General features: G+C 45.4%; 1 protein-coding gene and 1 non-coding gene across 7 annotated transcripts in view; both read left to right on the top strand.

The window, feature by feature from the left end:
* The window catches only part of PRAS40 (Proline-rich Akt substrate 40 kDa), a 275,365-nt gene that overhangs the window by 120,631 nt on the left and 138,553 nt on the right, over positions 1-16,181 (top strand). For all 6 annotated transcript variants that reach the window (XM_084586178.1, XM_084586179.1, XM_084586175.1 and 3 more), the window contains one exon: positions 9,878-10,006. In XM_084586178.1, coding sequence (XP_084442304.1) covers positions 9,878-10,006 — 129 coding nt within the window. The remainder of the gene's footprint in view (positions 1-9,877; positions 10,007-16,181) is intronic.
* Positions 7,280-7,352, top strand: TRNAS-UGA (transfer RNA serine (anticodon UGA)). The gene has a single exon. It is a non-coding gene; the product is annotated as a tRNA-Ser (tRNA).

Here is a 16,181-nt window from a genome sequence, read left to right as displayed (position 1 = left end):
CATAAAAGTGATAAAAACAGTTATGATCGATGGCTCGGAAACATCAAAGTGATCTATGACACGTGGTGTATAGGGCCCGATGTAACATGAAAACAATCATAAAAATTGATAAAAAAAAAGCTGACAATCACAACAAAAAATCTTTTCAGACAAACGACTAAAAGGAAAATACTTGAAGCGCTCTAGTAAAATAAAGGTATTAGTTATTCAAGTCATCAGGCATGCGCATATTAATGTGATTCTAAAATTCATGCGGGAAAATTCAACTGCACCCTTCTAAAGAAGATCCCTTCAATAAAAGTTCAGTTGTCAGTGAGCGCCTGTCATGTGAATGTGTTGTTAGCGCTACGTCCATTTTTGAAAAATGCTGCACCAACAAAAAGTCCTTCTTGAAAGGAGTAGTTGAAGGAAATGAGAAGGAAATGGTGAGTAAAGGAAAAGTGAGCCAGCAATTCTAAATGCACAAAATGAGCACTAAAAACAAAAATGAAGCCACAGAGCTGAAGGATGCAGATGTGGTGTGTAAAACGAAAAGGGAAAAATGCAATCAACAAAATATATTGTTACGATGAAATAAGAAGGGGTGTTTATTTACAGTGCTGATGTAGCGGAACAAGATGAAGCCTACTAGCGCCCAGAAAACCAACGTTTCTTCCTCCTCTTCTGCCACACCATCACAATCCTTCATCGTCGTCATTAGCGTGACATTTCCCCCCTACTCAGACGAAGCCTTCTGGGCGTGTTCGTGAGTCGTGCGAGGCTGACACGGCTTCAAGCGGGCAACATGACATAGTTCGGTTTTGGCAGACCGGCAGCCCGATGCTGTCAGGTGGGCTATTGCATAAGTTAAATCACTAATGCGTTTGACAACCATATATGGGCCGTCATAGTGGACCAAGAGTTTTTGATGTAGGCCACGGTGCCGAATTGGACGCATGTGACCTGCCGGTGACTGGCATCGTATCGCACTTTAGAACGTTCTTGTGAAGCACCAGACCGTAATCGGGCGATTCTCCGAGCTTCTTCGGCGAGACAGAGAATCGCCAGTTCTTATGCCCTGCGTCCACATACATGGCTAGCATGTTGATAAGCGTTCCGTTGACGCGCTCAGTCAAGTCATTTGTCTGGGGATGGTATGGCATCGAGTGTCGGAAAGTTACGGCGCATAAACGCATGAGCTCTTCAACAACATCAGCAGTGAATTGTCGGCCCCGGTCAGTGATGACAATTCGTGGCAGCCCGTGTCGTAAGATGACTGAGTGCAGCAAGAAAAGCGACACCTGATGCGCCGTAGCAGATGGAAGAGCGGCGGTTTCACAGTAACGTGTGAGATAGTCCACGCAGATTACAATCCAGCGATTTCCATCCACGGACTTCGGAAACGGACCTACGAGGTCAATGCCTACTTGATCAAGCGGAGCTGTCGGGGTCTTCACAGGGTGCAGCAAGCCAGACGTAGTTGCAGTTGGACGTTTGTGGCGTTGACATTGCTTGCAACTGGCAACGTATTGTTCAATCGTCGAGCGCATTCTGGGCCAGTAAAATCTTTCTTGAGCACGGTGGAGTGTTCGAACCGATCCCAAATGCCCAGAAGTTGGATCATCATGCTTAACACGCAATACGTCCGTGCACAACGTCTTGGGAACTACGAGTAGGTATCGCTGGCCGACAGGCGAATAACTCTTTTTCCATAGGAGGCCATCATGCACACAAAAACGGCTTGTAGGTACGCTGGCTTGGGCAAAGAGAGGCTGCAGACTTCTATCATTTTGCTGTTCCGTTTTGAAAACATTCGTGTCGGGGAATGCTGGGTCAATATATAATTGTCGAAATCGTCGCTTTCAGGTCCAGTCGTAACCAATGGCATCCTAGAAAGACAATCTGCGTCTGCATGACGCCTCCCGCTTTTGTAAACCACGGCAAAGTCATATTCCTGTAACCGGAGGGCCCAGCGTGCGAGGCGACCACATGGGTCTCGAAGGTTCTGCAGCCAACAGAGTGAATGATGGTCAGTTGCGATAGTAAACGAATGTCTGTACAAATATGAACGGAAACGCTGCACAGCGAAAACTACAGCCAGGCATTCCTGTTCGGTGACTGTGTAGTTTCGCTCCGGATTGCTCAGGGTACGACTTGCATACGCGATAACATGCTCTCGTTCATCGTGCCGTTAAACAAGGACTGCACCGAGACCGATTCCAATAGCGTTCGTGTGTACTTCTGTCATTGCAGTAGGATCGAAGTGACGTAGGATGGGTTTCGATATTAAAAGAAACTTCAGTTGACGGAATGACGCGTCGCAGTCTGGTGTCCAGTCAAAAGTAGAGTTTTTGTGGAGAAGGCACGTCAATGGGTAAGCAACGTCAGCAAAGCGATGTATAAAGCGTCTAAAATACGAACACAACCCTAGAAAACTGCGCAACTTCTTCACTGTCTGCGGGGGTTTAAAAGACTCAACAGTGGCAGTTTTCTGGGGATCCGGCATTACACCATCACCATTGACAAGGTATCCTAGCACCAGCGCTTGGCGCTCTCCAAAGCGGCATTTTTTGTAGTTCAGAATTAGGGCGGCATTGTGGAGAAAATTCAAGACACGTACTAGATGGTCATTGTGTTCTTGGAAGGATTTCCCAAATATAACGACATCGTCCAGATAGCAAAGACAAATGTCCCATTTTAAGCCGCGCAAAACTGTGTCCATAAAGCGTTCAAATGTGGCTGGCACATTACACAGCCTGAATGGCATAACATTAAACTCACAAAGGCCATCTGGCGTTACGAAGGCTGTTTTTTTCTTATCCGCAGGGTCCATTGGAATTTGCCTGTAGCTAGATCTGAGATCAAGACAAGAAAAATAGGACGCACCAGAGAGGCAGTCGAGGGCATCGTCTATGCGAGGAAGAGGATAGACTTCCTTTTTCATAACAGAATTTAGACGCCGATAATCGACGCAGAATCGCCACGAACTGTCTTTCTTGCGTACAAGAATAACAGGGGCAGCCCAGGGGCTAGATGACTCCTGTATCACCTTCTTCCGTAACATGTCCTCCACTTGCTCATGAATGACTTTGCGCTCAGATGGGGACACGCGATATGGCTTTTGACGAATGGGACGAGCCGAACCAGTGTCGATGCTATGATGGGTCCAATGTTCAGGGCGAGAGGTTGGTCCATCTGTTTGAGAAAAGTCAAACATAGGCAAAAAAGGTAGAAGAATACCACAAGAGTACGGCGTTGAGGTGAGCTGAGATTGGCGCTGGTCATGCGGAAGATCCAAGTTTCATCAGCAGGCAGAGGTACGGTGGCACTCGTAGCATCTGTGTCCAAAGCAACGACGTGGGGCGCATCGGGTCCACAGGAGGCAAGCTTCAATCCCGTTGGTAAAACTGCGGGCTCGGACGATGGATTGATGTCACGCTAATGACGACAATGAAGGATTGTCCATAACGAGGCACTACCGTGATGCACGGAGATCATACAGTGAGGGATAATTACATTTTTCTTCAGGCATGCTGAGTGAACTTGGTGCACCACGGCCTGGAATGAAACCTTCTCAAGAAGTGGAACGGATACGGGGACGAACATGGCAGACAAGGGTGGAACTACGGTATCTTCGGTAATACTAAAAACTGTTTCTTCATCACGGCCACTTTCAAAAAGTGTCGGCAGATGCGAGCCATCAAAATGAACCTCTTGACTTCGGCAGTCCACGGTAGCGCCACAAAACTTCAAGAAGTCCATTCCTAAAATTATGTCATGCGTAGAATGGGGTAAGACTACGAATTCGGCTTGAAAACTTGCACCACCCACAGACACTTGCGCACTACACACACCCAGTGGCCGCTACGCCTCTCCACTCACACCACAAAGCGTTGAAGCACGGTCATATTCAAACATCACTTTGCGTCCCAACAAGCGCCTAAACTGATTACTCATCACAGACACAGTCGCACCCGTATCTACCAAAGCTAATGTACACACACCATCAATGAACACACGAATTTTGTTTTTGAGCATTGCAGTTGGAGGAATGTTGGCACACAGCACATTTCCAGTGGCCTCACCCCCATCGGTCGCGCTGGTTAGTTTTCCTGATGGGGCGACATGGAGCGCCGCCGCGGTGATGGAGAACGACGTGCACGGAAGGCGGGTGGAGGAGTAACACTTCGCTCAGATGCTGGGGAATGGTCGCGGAGATTCCCGTTCTGGATGTTGCCGAAGTACCCACGGGGAGTATTGAATTGCTGGAAAACGGGGCTGTATTGCCGATTGTTGGGTACTGCTGGAGGCACCGGGCGGTTATAGCGTGGCGGGAACCTGCTGCGGCAGTACCTGGCGATGTGACCTTCGACGCCGCAGTGGTAGCATATCGGTGGGGATGGTATAAAATGCTGTTGTGGATAAGAGCCAGGCACAGCAGGGCGCATAGTTGGTCTGGCTGAATGCTCACACTGCACAGGAATCCTTGTAGATCGAATAGAAGATCTAGGTGCACTTGAGGTGACGTCATACCTTGGGGCTTCAAGCATCGACGCAGTTGGGTTGGCAAAATGCATTGGCGGGTAGTCAATAGAAGCTGCAATTTCAGGAGCTTGGGAGAAAGGCTGCACTTGAATCGCTTGTGGTGGTGAAGCCGGCCGTCTAGAGGCCCTCTGGACAGAAACCTCAGGGGAAGGGGAAGCGTGTTGATCCGTAGAAGTTCTTCGCGCATGATTTGCTGGATAGTTGATGGAAGATCTAGTTGGGCATGGTCATCAAGACTGGCTACGGTAGGAACGTTGGCCAGCCGCCCAAATTTCGGCGCAATACGACGTGTTTTAAAAGCTTGAAACGCGCGGATGTGTCTAATGACATCAGGGACAGTGTCAAGGTTGTCTTTGGCGATTAAGAAGTTGTACACGTCCGCCGCGATACCCTTCAAAATGTGACCGACTCTGCCTTTCTCTGGCATGTTGGAATTGACGCATTTGTATAACTTGAGGATCTCTTCTGTGTAAGTTGTACAAATTTCATCGGGCAATTGAGCTCTTTGAGCAAGGGTCTGCTCAGCCCGCTTTTTGCTGGGAACAGAGTCGCCAAAACGCAGTTTTAACTCGGTGGCGAACCGTTCCCAAGTTGTCAAGTTATCCTCGTTATTCTCAAACCAGGTCATAGCCGGGTGAGTGAGAAAGAAAACTACGTTTGTTAGCATGGTAAGAGGGTTGTACCGACTAACTCATTGATAATCAAGTAGCCACTTCTCAACGTCCTCACCTTCTTCTCCGGCAAAAGGTCGTGTTTCCCGGTAAGGCTGGGACGGAATAGGGCTGGAGTGGGCAGGCATGCCGCCAGCCTGGCTTGCAGCGTCGCGGCTTGCACGGTTTGAGTCTGTGTGGTCCATGATGGTCGTGAGCAGTGGCAGTCCAGCGATGCGGCGACTACGTCGAAGCTCCAGTTGGTCTTGCAGCGCTGTAGGTAGGGATCGTACCTCGCACCTCCACCAAGTTGTTACGATGAAATAAGAAGGGGTGTTTATTTACAGTGCTGATGTAGCGGAACAAGATGAAGCTTGCTAGCGCCCAGAAAATCAACGTTTCTTCCTCCTTTTCTGCCACACCATCACAATCCTTCATCGTCGTCATTAGCGTGACAATATGAATGCTAGAAGGAAAACAGCGAAAAAACCCAGACTAGGTGAAACGTGCCCAGAAAGAAAGGCAACCTCTATTTTGAGAGTGAAACGGAGGATGTGCTTGAGCCTCAAAATCTTGGCGGCTTCCACTATTTCACTATTTTTTCGAACATTGGGTGGCATGGCTTTTTGGAACGCAGTTCCTACAGTGGACTGGCAGATTCCTGAGAGATGTACCTGATAAGTCAATCTTTTGCTCCATTAGTCTTTCATTGATGCATTGGCCTGTTTAGCTGATGTATACCTTACAGCAAGACAAAGGGATGGAATGAACGCCTTCCATGCATGCCGCTGGAATAAAGTTGAAGGTAAAAAAAACGGTGCGCAAACCAGACAATATGGAAGGAAGAAAAATGAACACATGCGCAACTTGAAACTGTTTATTCACTTATGGTTGAGTGAATATATAGACCAAAGAGGGTTGGGCAAAGAGAAAGACTCTACATGCCCATGATCAAAAAATTATAAAACAAAACGGAGAAAATGGCATTATAAGCATGTGTCTCAGAAAAATATAAAAAGAGAACATGGCTCAGAACTTATCCAAAAAAAAACACTTTCATTTTTGTTTATCTCAACCGAGGGAGTACATGAAGGAAACAAGCGAACAGTCGGCGAGGCCAAGGAAAGCATTGGGGATTGTACTTTGTCTTTATTTTTTTTAATTTTTACATCGGTAATTACATAAATTAGTAATGTAATCTGTTTAGGGGAAAGATAAACACAAAGTAGAAGGAAAAACAATGTGCCGATGGTGGGGACCAAACCCACAACCTCCGAATATCGTGTCCGGTGCTCTTCCAACTGAGCTACATCGGCCGCTGTCCCACCTGCTACTTTCTTGGGTATTAATGTTGTCTGTATACGAACCTTGAGAGTGTTCACCAGCGCCACCCTCAACCATAGCGGTGGACGTGGAATGTCCTGTGTTACCGCCAGCGTCACATAGAACATGATCAAGAGCGAGGGCGAAAGCTGTGCTAGAACCCTCTTACGCTACCTATGGCTTCAAGACTGCCAGAACCGAGACCCCCGTAAGCTACAAGCAGATAAAGGAAAGGGAAATGAGGGTACTCGTTATAATACATGAAGGAAAGAAGCCAACAGTCGGCGAGGCCAAGGAAAGCATTGGGGATTGTACTTTATGTCTTTTTGTTTAATTTTTACTTTGGTAATCACATAAATTAGTAATGTAATCTGTTACATTACTAACATTAGATTACAATACATTACATTACATTACTAATTTATGTGATTACCGATGTAAAATAAAAAAAAATGTCAAAGTACAATCCCCAATGCTTTCCTTGGCCTCGCCGGCTGTTGGCTTCTTTCCTTCATGTATTATAACGAGTACCCTCATTTCCCTTTCCTTTATCTGCTTGTAGCTTACGGGGGTCTCGGTTCTGGCAGTCTTGAAGCCATAGGTAGCGTAAGAGGGTTCTAGCACAGCTTTCGCCCTCGCTCTTGATCATGTTCTACGTGACGCTGGCGGTAACACAGGACATTCCACGTCCACCGCTATGGTTGAGGGTGGTGCTGGTGAACACTCTCAAGGTTCGTATACAGACAACATTAATACCTAAGAAAGTAGCAGGTGGGACAGCGGCCGATGTAGCTCAGTTGGAAGAGCACTGGACGTGACATTCGGAGGTCGTGGGTTCGGTCCCCACCATCGGCACGTTGTTTTTCCTTCCACTTTGTGTGTATCTTTCCCCTAAACAGATTACATTACTAATTTATGTGATTACTGAAGTAAAAATTTAAAAAAAAAAGACATAAAGTACAATCCCCAATGCATTCCTTGGCCTCGCCGACTGTTGGCTTCTTTCCTTCATGTATTATAACGAGTACCCACATTTCCCCTTCATTTATCTGCTTGTAACCGAGGGAGTACTTATACAATCGTTTACGGATCTTTTTATGTGATAAGCCTAGACAACAAGTTGACGGCCTGTGGTGTCTGCCCCTGCTTAGGATTTTTGTTTTCCCCAACTTCGCTTCACGTGTTTTTTTTCCCCCGCATGCTATACAATGACGTGGTACGAGAGTACCCGTGCCATTCTTAATTGCGCGATTATGGTCTACAAGGTGATCATTAATACATTGGCTCGTTTGGCCAATGTAGTATGTAGGCCGATGTATTAATGTGTGATAACAACAGAAACCAGCAGAATGATTCCCAGACTGCGGTTTCTGAATCGGCTCTGCAATCATTAACTTGATATCAATGCACAATTGTTCGTTCATCCAAGCATGGGTCGTCAAACCCGACACTCCCATCAATACAACCTGAAACAAATCTTTGCCCATACTAACAGATTCAAGAACTCTTTTTTTCTGTCTCCCAGTGGAATGTACTTCCAAGAAATGTTTTCTCTGCTAATAATTTAACAGTTTTGGAAGAAGGTGTAGCCCTGGTTTGATTTTTTGCTTCACTATTTGCTGATTCACTTTTTTTCCATCATGTGTTTGCACTGTTCGCTTTATATTTTTTGCTTGCCAATGGTGGCACTGAAATGTGGCCTGTATTGCCCTCTTGCTTGGTCTGTATTGACTGCAGTATGTTCTAAATAAAAAAAAATAAATAAGAAAACATCATGTGAGTGTAAGGAGGAAGGTGAGAGAAAGAACACAAGCTGGTTTCATGCTGTCAGCTCTTCTTGACCTGTCACTCTCTCTGGAAGAACCTTTCGTGTAGCATAGCCTCGTCTCTGTGCTAAAAGGGCCCTACAAAGTTTTTATGCATAGTATTGTGGTGCTTAAGCAGCCCAGAGAGATTGCTGCAGTCGTAATACCTTCTGCAGAAATTGTGATGCTGAGCCGATGGCACCTGAACGCAATAGTGATTTTCAGCCTTTCAATTTGTGGAGCTTGGTTCTCTGGGTCCAAAATATGATGTCATGTAAGCACCATCTGAAATGAATGAAAACTACAAGGAGCAACAGTTTTCCTTTGACAACTGCAGCAAGAAAATGCCAAACAAGAAATGAGGGGCTACAGTGTCTTCCAGTGCTTCCTTTGTTGAGTTTGTCACCCCTGTCTACAGGGCACAAGGACGCCTGATCCGGACTGCAGAAAAACATTCACTTGCCACTGGTTGGATTGGCAGTCTTGGCACTATGCAAGTGAAGTGTGTTTTCATCCCATCTTTTTGTTTTGAATTGTACAATAACTTTGGTTTACATGCTTTAATTTCACTAATTCATTTCACACTGTTGATCCCACCACGGTGTTGCAGTGCTGTGCCCAAGGATGTGGGATCAAATCTCGACCGTAGTGACCACTTTTTGATGCAGGCAAAATGCACGGCTCCCATGTGATGTCATTAAAGAACCTCAGGTGGTGAAAATTTCCAGAGCTCTGCACTGTTGGCACCTCTTGTAGACTGAGTTGCTTTGGGACATTGTAAATACTGCAAACGAAACTTTCCACTGCGGCATCTCTCATATCCTGACCGACTTTGGGATTTGGGACATTGAAGCCTGAAAAACCAAACCTTTTCGCACTGTTGTGAGGAATATACGAGGAATCCATTTCACCAAATCATAATACACTGAGACGAGGGACACAGGAAGAAGACGCGCTGACTGCCATCTGAACGCTTGCTAGAAAGAACCACTCTTTGCATCACCATGTGCAACACCAGGAGCGATGCTGATGACTAAATCATCTGAGTGAAGGTACCGTGATAAACAGAAAGGGTTACATCATGGCTTGCATCAGAAAATTGCAGGTTATTATGGTATTTTCCGGTCGCCACCTCTGCCCGATCGATGCTTCCTCCAAGCAGAAGAGTTGGCTGTTGGTCTACAACCATCCTGTTTGGTGCATGGCTCATTGAGTGTCGGGCATTGCAGTGATGGTTTCTTTTGTTGTGCAGCACAGGGCTGCTCACAAAGCATTAGAGGAGGCCTCCTTTGTCAGGGATGTGGTGCAGTCTGCAACCATGCTTCTTCCATTTTTCCTTCTCACTTGTGAATACCACACATGTTCAGTCCTGTGTGTTTTGCACAAAATGAGAGATGGATAGCAGTGGTGGAGAGCCTCCCTGCCTGGTGCTCTTCTGGATTGAGATCACTGGAGGACTGTTTTATATCTTTTCCATATGGAAGTTCCACATTCTTTTGTGAAAAATGAAATGTCTTAAACATAGTAAAAATTTCTTTTCACAGCAGCAGCTGATGTGCGCATTGTGCATTTCAGAGGCATGCCTTCCTGGAGAGCGTGCGTGCGGTGGGCATGTGGGAGGTGCACGGCTGCCTCGGCTGCCAGCGCGACGTGTACGCTCAGGGCTCTTCCGATGGAAGCCTGCTGCTCAGCGCCCACCTGGAGGTTGGTGTTAGCTGCATGCAATCACAGGCCAAGGGGGTTTGTTTTCAGCCAGTAGCTGATGATGCAGAGGTTGTCACATTTTGTGATAGAGGCCGATTGCTGGCTGCCAGGGCATTTCTTTGTTTGATTTCCAAGTGTGCCTCCTGATTCACATGGTCACTTCACATGCGACAAACAAGTGCTCTAACTGAGCCTCAAAATATTTCGTGGGATTAAAGTCGGGGCACGAGTTGCTGAAGCAAAGTTTGTTGGTTTTTCCTCAAAGCAGCATAAAAAAAAAAAGAACCTCACCGATTGGAAAGAAAAATTGATGAGTTTATTGAGTGTCTAGCGTTGGCGTAGAGGTAGAACATCCGGCCCGCATGCAAGAGGACCGCGGCTCGAATCCTGGTGCCGTGCAATTCTCCACCAGATAAAAAAAACAACATTTCCACGTGTCGATGGAATTGCATAAACAGGTTTGGGGTGCGACCTGATGCTGGTGAACACCTCCGGCAATGCACTCCCTCACCAGAACAGGAGTTGGTCACCTTGGTGCAGTAACTGGCCGCAACCTCTCATGATTAGACCTACAAAACCCCGGCCCTCAGTCGCCAGCGGCTGCGGAAAAACTGATCACAGCGGCGGTCATACCTGTGACGCAGCGGGGGGGTGCTAAGAATTTTTGGCTCCGAGGACAGGCCGCCATTGGAAACTGACCCTGGCAATGCTTAACACTAGAACCCTAGCTAGTGAAGCTAGTTTAGCAGTGCTGTTAGAGGAACTAGAGTGTATGCAATGGGATGTCATAGGGCTTAGTGAGGTTAGGAGGCCGAATGAGGCATATACTGTACTGAAGGATGGGCATGTACTGTGCTATCGAGGTTCACCAGAGAGATGAGAACTAAGAGTAGGCTTCCTTGTCAATAAGTATATAGCGGGTAATATAGATGAATTCTGTAGTATTAATGAGAGGGTGGCAGGCATCGTAATTAGGCTCAACAAACGATATAACCTGAAGGTTGTACAAGCCTCTGCACCTACTTGTAGTCATGATGAGTAGGCAGTTGAAAGCTTCTACGGAGATGTAGAATCGGCAGTGCAGAAAGTGAAGACACAGTATACTGTACTAATGGGCGACTTCAATGCCAAGGTAGCGAAAAAGCAGGCAGGAGACGAGGCAGTGGGTGACTATGGCATTGGTTCTAGAAATGGCAGGGGGCAGTTGCTAGTTGAGTTTGCAGAGTGCAATAGCTTAAGAATTATGAACACCTTCTTCAGCAAACGGAAGAACCGGAAGTGGACATGGAAAAGCCCTAGTGGGGGACTTAAAATGAAATTGACTTCATACTGTGTTCTAACTCCGCCATTATGCAAGATGTAGAGGTAATCGGGAAAGTGCGGTGCAGTGACCACAGGATGGTACCGTCTCGAATTAGTCTAGATCTGAAGAGGGAATGAAACAGATTAGTAAGAAAGAAGTCCATCAACAAATTAGCAACGATGGGGATGGCAGAAAAGTTCAGGATCTCACTACAGAATAGATATTCAGCTCTAACCGAGGATGACGACATTAGCCTAGAACCAGTGAACAATAATTTCAGAGGTATCATTACTGAGTGCACTGTAGAAGTAGGCGGTTGGATAGAGAGGATACCGCTAAGTTGTCTAAGGAGACGAAACATTTGATTAAGAAACGCCAGACCATGAAAGCTTCCAATCCAACAGACCAGATAGAATTGGCAAAGATATCAAAGCTAATAAATAAGCGCAAAGTGGCTAATATAAAGAAGTATAACATGGAGAAAGTTGAGCATGTTGTAAAGAACAGGGGAAGCCTAAAAGCGGTGAAGAAGAAATTTGGCATTGGCAAAACTAAGATGTATGCTTAAGGGACATGACGGGCAATGTCATCGCGAATATGGACAGGATAGTCAAAGTAGCTGAGGAGTTCCATAAGGAATCCAAGCCCAAGCTTTGGCGCGCGACTACAGCACCGAGATGGCAAAGCGGCGTTACTGGGAATAGCTGGCGCCGGCGCGGCCTCTTTGACACTGGATGCAGCGTGCATGCACACGTGTTGCTCTGTCCAGTTGGGGCACAGCGGAGTCTGGTGCACTGCTTTGGCAGCGGTGTAGAAGGCGTCTGGTACGCACGCTCTCACAGTGGACGTCTTTGTACGAAAAGATAAGATTTGATTCAGTAGGTATTCATTCTCAGAATGATGGTCTGTTCCGGCTATGAAAGGTGAGATGAGAAGTTAACGGTTCGTCCCGAGTGGAAGCTTCCCATTATTTATTTATTTATATTTATTTATTTATTGATACTGCAACCCCAGTGTCGGGATTTTAGCAGGGTGGGAATAGAAACTATGTAGTTTAACAAAACAGGCAAAAATAAACAATAGTTACAGTGCAAGTTGAAGCTCTTCTGAACAATTAATAATAAAACCAAACATATACAACACAGCAGTGAAATAACAAAAGCAATAAAAAGAAAACTAGGTGATATGTTGCGAGAACAACGTAAGTGATGGCTGCAGCACTTCATTGTTAGTGAGGTTATTAAATGAAAAATGGACTCTTGCTCACCGGTAAGCGTTTCTCGTGGGTTCAGAATTCACCCATTGATTTTACCGAAGAACTGCATTAATAGCATGGATGTTCTTCCATCTAGCGAGTGAAGACGTCGAAACCTTGGCTATTGTCCCACTGGTGCATTAGTTTACTTTGTAATAGTTAAAAAAAAAGAGCCCGCCGCACATTCGTTTTGTAGTAAGCGTAAGTTCCATCTCTGCAAGGGCATCTTCCGCGTAGAAAAAAAAAAACACTTTTCATGGAATGACCATGCCTGCTATGAATAAGCAAATTTTAGGTAGCATTGACTTTTATCGCTCTCTTTAAGGTGATATTAGCTTCGCAAACTTTCCTCAGCAAATGCTAACCTTGTTACATCCTCAGGGAGTGGATACAAAGAAACATAAAGTACTAAAACTTGTTATAAATATCCTGAACATCGATGCGCATGTGTTTGCGCTCTAGCTCTTTAAGCGTGCACATCGCGTACACTGCTTTGGCCCCATCGGCACCAAACACTGTGTTTTCACAACCAGTTGTGCTCCAGTGTATCCCATATTCTAAAAAAATTCATCTGCAAACACGTCGTGAGAACCGAAATAGATGCACTGTAGAAGAATGGAGGTTTGGGCTAATTGGTGATCATCCATGTTTAAGCAACAGCGCAAAAGGACAGAGACGAGTGGAAGGAGGCACACAGCGACGGCGCTGAACTTACAGCTGTCTTTATTAGGAAAACACACATCAATTTATACTCTACTCAGTCATCGCACATGCGCAACGTCAAAAACATGCGTCAAACCCAGATGTACTTATCAGGATAAAAACAATTACAAATCACATGTGTGTGCCTCTAACCTTTGTGAAGTAGGCTCATTTCTCTGGCTGATAAAGACACGGATGGTGTGCTGACACACCTGTCTGTTTTTCTGATGATATGACGTTTTTGACGTTGCGCATGTGCGCTGATTGAGTAGAGTATAAATTGATGTGTGTTTTCCTAATAAAGACAGTTGTAAGTTCAGCGCCGTCGTTGTGTACCTCCTTCCACTCGTCTCTGTCCTTTTGCGCTGTTGCTTAAACATGGACAAAATAGATGAGATAAGCATCTTCAGAGTTAGTTAGCAGAGCATAAGCGTTCCGCTGCCTCATGAACAATTCAGTGGGGAATAGTTCAATGAATGGAGAATGTGTGTTTATTAAGTAAGACGTGATGTTGGGCTAGTCGGTTCATGGTTATAACAAAACGGAACTGCGCGAAGGCAATGGGACAAGAAGGCACGAATACACGTACACAAAGCGCAGACTTCCAACTGACTTTATTTAGCGAAAGCAGAATGCTTATAAAGGTTATCACAAAAAAAATGACAGTGTCAACAAGACCACGTGAGGTTACGACCTATGGAAAGCTCGGATGTGACCATCTAAGAAGCCCATTTTTGAGATTAAAAAAGCCTCGATAACTTCTCTTTCAGTTTTTGCTTTAGCCTTAGAAATGAACTTGTAGGAACGACCGCAGGACAAAGGAATTTCATAAATAACTGCGGAAACACATTTTGTGAACTTGCTCTGGTGGTTCTTCTTGCAAGTGGTTGACTCCTTTCTCGTACCAGTCAGTAGAGGGCACACTTTTACGAGAAAGGAGTCAACCACTTGCAAGAAGAACCACCAGAGCAAGTTCACAAAATGTGTTTCCGCAATTATTTATGAAATGCCTCTGTCGTGCGGTTGTTCCTACATAGGCCAGACTGACCGTTGTTTTAATGAGCGCGCCTTGGAACATAGGCGATCCATCAGCAGCGGCACTGGCAGCAATCTGCCTTTGCCCTTGCTGCGACACCAAAAATTGTTCTCCTTTCTTGGAAAAAACAAAGTTCCTTTCTAAGGCTAAAACAAAAACCAAAAGGCTTTTTCATCTCAAAAATGGGCGATAAGTGCGTTAGCGCGCCTTCTTTATCTCTTTCAAGGCAAGAGATAAACTTCTTAGATGGTCACATCCGAGCTTTCCATGGGTCATAACCACACGTGGTCTCGTTGACACTGTCATTGCCGTGCGCACGTTGCTTTTTCTTGTCTCTTCGTATTTTTTTTTTTTTGATAACCTTTATAAGCATTCTGCTTTCGCTAAATAAAGTCAGTTGGAAGTCTGCACTTGTGTGTGTGTATTTGTGCCTTCTTGTCCCGTTGCCTTCGCGCAGTTCTGTTTTGTTATAGCGTGTTTATTACCTGCCAAGTTGATAGATACCACTTTCACACAAAAATGTATCCAACACGCAGTTAACTTTCATCCCAAAGAGACAATGTTTAGCAAAGTAGAGTTCTGGGCTAGTTGGTAAGACACGATAACTGGGAGATTTAGCGCAGAACAGACAAGGGCAAGGGAAGAGATTACCTTTCCAGTCATGCAAATTCAGCGCTTTATAGAGCATGCACACATATTTTTTTCCGAGTTCTTACATTATCCCCTTCCAATTTCGATTGTAAGTTAGTGCTCGTCCTGTGCGCCTCTCTTGTCCTTGTCTGTTCCACGCTAAGCCTCCCAGTAGACAATGTTTACTTATACAAGGATGCTATACGAAAACGAAAAAAGCGTGAGCTTCATATTCGGCAGCGCAGAACATTGATCGAGTGCGCCACTGTGTGCTTCAATTCGTAGGGCTAATCGAGCGTTCAGTATTTGGAGCATGTACTAATAATTAGATTTTCGAGGCAGGAGAAAAGAAATGCAAGGGGCCCGAGTGCTGTGCGACGTCAGTGCGCGTTAAAAAACACCATAGCCTGAGTCGCTTTGGCACATTAAAGCCCACAAACCAAACTGTTTTATACACCTATACTTAGCATCGACAAACACTAGCCTTCCATTCTGAGCAGTTTGGCACCTTTGAATGCTTTTTTTCTTTTTTATTACTTGAATTAATTATGAGTCACACATTTTCAAATTTGCATTACAATTTTTTAATTAGCATCACAAGGCATTGTCGTTTTATTGTGAGCATTTTGACACCTTTAAACCCCTTTTTTAATTTTTTTATCTCTTATTCTCTCATTAATGAATTAATTACATTGATTTCATAAACTCATCGCCTGTCAATCAGTCATCAACCGCTAGAACCACAAATGACTTTTGTATCATTGTTTACAATGATGCAATTTTTTATGCAGCCCTCGATTAAATATTTTCGACACACGGTGTGGTTACTACTACATCAGCGGCTTTTCGAGCGAACGAGCTGTATCAGCTATAATTTAAAACCACTAAAACAAATAACGCAGCATTTGCAATGTGATCGTTGACTTCCGAAGCACACATTGTGTCCAGTATTTATCGTAGTTTGTCTGCTTGAGAGAGCACACATTGTGAACGAACTTCTAGACTTTATTCAAGTTCGATTTAGGAAAAACAAGGAAGCAGATTTTTCTCAAGCCGCGCTGCTGACGGTACTCTGCGACGCGCCGCAGATGCAGCGCGAGACCTCTGCACATGCTCGGAAAGGAATGGGAATGCGGAAGTGCAAGGAGAACGCTTGGCTGGCGCAGCCCCATACATGGCCTCCGAGATCACCTCCGCGCGCACGTTTCTCTCCGACCGTTCCAATCGGCCGGAGAGAGCGTAAGTTGGA

Source organism: Amblyomma maculatum, unplaced genomic scaffold, assembly GCF_055883805.1.
Source record: "Amblyomma maculatum isolate TAMU_Amacu unplaced genomic scaffold, ASM5588380v1 scaffold_15, whole genome shotgun sequence".
NCBI classification, from domain to species: domain Eukaryota; kingdom Metazoa; phylum Arthropoda; class Arachnida; order Ixodida; family Ixodidae; genus Amblyomma; species Amblyomma maculatum.
Note: the sequence above shows the minus strand (reverse complement) of the source record. Positions and strands in the feature narration are given on the sequence as shown.